The following is a 3551-nucleotide window of genomic DNA, read 5'->3' as shown; positions in this document are numbered from 1 at the left end:
TGGTGCCCTTGACTAGTTACGTAGTTAACTAACCATCGAGAAAGTAATGGAGATTGGTTATATACCTATTAAAACAAATGCCGAGGGCAAGATCAAGCAGTCAGGCCGACGTACGGAGTATTCCTAAGTGTTCCCTAGATTCGGGTAACTAGTTATAGCAAATCCGATATCATTAAGGGAGATCGAGTATCGACGCACTGGAGGATGAAAATGGTTACTCTTCTCAAGGAGGTACAGCCTGATCGATCATTGAGTTCGAGCCGAGCTGCACGAACAGCCTTCTAATGTTGAAGATCACAAGTAGCTGACAGGAAAAGGTGTCCCATTTTGGATCGCATCAGGTTCGGCTAGAAATAATTTGGAAGAGACGGTCAGCATGAGGTCAGGCTAGGATTCGGGACCGAGTGATTGAAACAGTTCAGAAATAACAATGCAGCTACCCGGGCTTGTGCCACAGTAACTAGTTAACTAGTTAGTTAACATAACTCTGCGATGATCTGAAAATCAACTTTAGCCAGTTAAAACCCCTTCGTGTCCTGTATAACCTGATCCTTCGAGGGTTGTACCCCGAAGACCTGTCGAATAGTTAACCGCAATGCATCCCAGCGTAAATGTCACATCTCAATAAGCCATTGGTTACTTTCAATAGATATGCTCCAGCATTTAATCAAGACGGCGATCGAGAAGTGCAGTATAGCGAGTAAATACGGGCAATACTCAATGAGAGAACGTGTTGGTTTGGAATACGTAGCTAACTAACGAACTAGCTAGTTACTTAATTAAGCTAGCAAGATAGTTAACTACATAACTAATGGTTGTGAAGTAACGAGTTAAATACCCCAAGCAAAGAATGGAGATAAAATCATAGAAACCCCCCCCCCCCTCCCCATCTTCCTGAACTTCAAATAACCCCCGTAAACAAATACCCATAGTACTTTCAGATGAATTAAGAGCCTCCTTCGAGGCATGTCCCTATTGTTAAGAAAAAAAGGTCAAAATACTAAATGATAAGCCCTGCCCCATGTCCATTGTGAACTCCGGATCCCAGCTCCATACCATTACCCTGCTATCTGCCGTCAACTATACCTAGGCGTGAGAGGAACGAAGGTGGTCTGGATTGTAAACCCCGGTAAACTAAAATAAAAATAAAAAAATCGAACCATGAATAGAAGACCAATGGATCAGGGGTGAAAAAGAAAGAAGGTAGTAAAGTATGATGCAGCAGCTCGGAAGGTGGATATAGGGACCTGTTTGTCTTGCGTCTTTTTAATCAAAGAAACCTGGAGGTAGGGAAGCAAGAGCAACAACAGTCCCGACTCCACCTAAAACGGCCCCAGTGATAGCTGTAGCAGCATAGCGAGCAAAAACCGCAATACGAGAAGGCTGCTCGGCATTGGAAGATTTCGCTCGCTTCTGTGGAGGATTGTACTCAATTTCCTCAGTTGTATTATTGACTGGGAGGTTCTCTTGAGGTTGGGCATCAGGGAGAATTTCGCCGTCTATGGCCTCAGCAGCACATAAGTCATCAAACTTACGCTTGGTACCACAAGCGTGGGAGCTAGTTGGTGATGATGGAGTGGGGCCAACTTGTTTTGTGGTTGTTTTCTTAGCAAGTTTATCTAGATTCTCCTTCGTTAGAGAGTTATGAGATGGCTCATTCCGGGTGGGAGCCGGCTGCAATGGAAGTCCATATGTATTCAGATGAGAGAGTTGACGTCGAAACGGGTCATGTATCTCGGTGAATGTAAGGGGCTGTCTCCCTAAGAACGGAACATGGCACTGATAATTTATATCCGGGATGTTGTCGACTGGAGGGCGGCCTGTTGAATGAGATTGAATGTAAGGCCGCAGGCCGAATGGCCTTTCTCCGGCAGGATAGGGGGCACGTGAAAACCAAGGGCCTGTGGCGCTATCGCGACAGGCGCGCGTGGAGGAGATATCTGCCTCGCGCTCGGCCGGGTCTGGAGATGACTTGATGGATATGATATCCGCGCCTGACTTTGGCTGTAATGGTGTCGTTTGCCACTGGAAGGATGGGTCATGTTCTGCGTCAAGAATTTGACTACCCCCGTTCTCACTTTGAACCTCGCTATCTTCGTCGTCATCTGGAACAGCATATGTGTTTGTGGCTGGTAGTTCACAGGAAGGTATGGCCTTAGAAGGGTCGTTCCATGTATAGCTAATAAGAATTTTGACTGGTTTATATGAGTCTACGGCGTCATGCAAGTTAGTTCTGTAAGCCTATAGGATTCCAATTGGAAGTCCATGCATACCTTCTCCTCTATTGACGGTGGCTCCCAGGACAACTATGTCACCACTTGAGACTAGTTTCAGTCCTGAAGTCAGCTTGGTGTCATTTAGCAACGTTCCGTGCAAAGAGTAGAGATCTTTGATATGGATTTCCTATAGAGTATCACAGTCAGAATGGAGGAGGATATTTGATGGTAGCCAAGATGAGTTACCTTCTTTATAACGTCCACAAATAATTCAGCATGGTTGCGAGAGACAACACGATTATCGAATCGAAGATTATCCTTGCTAGCCTTTAACAGGCTCTTCCCGGACTGCGATGAGCGGCCGATGATGCAACGATACATAGTAGACGAGAAATAGACATCCCGTTCCCCTATATCGTCACCTCCATCAAGGGTAACGGCGTGTAGGGTTACTACGGAAGAGAATTTTCACGTTAGCTCCTGACTTGTAATCCTAGCATGTTGCCATCCCTCGAGTAATAGGGCGAGGACGACATGGGATTAATCTACCTGTAGCCATAGGCACGCGATGCGGATATGAGCAGTTGGAAATCACTTTGAAGTTGAGCGTGGTGAGCGATCCCTTCTTCCCTCTCTTTCTTGTGGTATAGTGAGAAATATTGTTGTGGCTGCTGCGGGGCGCAGCGGATATACAACACACACCGGGCCGGTGACGTAACAGGCGCGGGTTTAGTAAGATGTATTAAAAATAACTAGCGAGGCACTCGATCGGGGTTAGTTACCCAGCCCAATACAGAGGAGAGAACAAGCGTGTAGATGATAGTATTATGGACTGTGAGGGAGACCATGTCACTGCAGAAGAAGAGCAGGAAGAGGAAAAGCCAGGCATCGAGGTGCAAGACGTTGGAGGGAGCGGCAGTTACGGCGTCTGCCGGCTAAGGGTGGGGCTCAGCCAACGAGCGAGCCTGTTAAGCGCCAAGTATCTCTCCACCAAGAACACGAGACAGGGTACTTCGGCTAGTTAAACTTTAAGTCGCCAGCCCCGTTAGTCCGTTAGTTCGCGTCATAATACATACTTAAGTGGTCGTTGGATGGCGATAACAAGACAAACTGGAGAAACCAAGATAATATGAGACCATGATAGTATACATTACGCGCAGGAGAAGAACATAGAACGGCAAAGCGCCCACCTTCATCAACTGTAGCCGCAAAAATGGGGGAAAAAAGGAAAGCAAGTGGCCACTACTTATTTACAGTACAGGAAGACAATGGGGGACAAAAGGTGTAGTAAAACAGAAGCAGGATAAGAAAGCGTACACGGTTCCAGGAAGTCAG

General features: G+C 46.5%; 1 protein-coding gene across 1 annotated transcript; it reads right to left on the bottom strand.

Annotated features, from left to right (window-relative positions):
* Positions 1-1266: 1266 nt before the first annotated feature.
* Positions 1267-2564, bottom strand: TRV_05469 (uncharacterized protein; the record flags this gene model as incomplete). Its single annotated transcript, XM_003020392.1, has 3 exons — positions 1267-2195; positions 2274-2403; positions 2463-2564. Coding segments are annotated over 3 exons (1161 nt in total), but the record flags the coding sequence as incomplete, so codon positions are not given.
* Positions 2565-3551: the final 987 nt, after the last annotated feature.

The sequence above is a fragment of the Trichophyton verrucosum genome (genome assembly GCF_000151505.1).
Source record: "Trichophyton verrucosum HKI 0517 chromosome Unknown contig00420_1.f1.exp, whole genome shotgun sequence".
Taxonomy (NCBI): Eukaryota; Fungi; Ascomycota; class Eurotiomycetes; order Onygenales; family Arthrodermataceae; genus Trichophyton; species Trichophyton verrucosum.
This window is presented reverse-complemented; position numbering and strand designations above follow the sequence as displayed.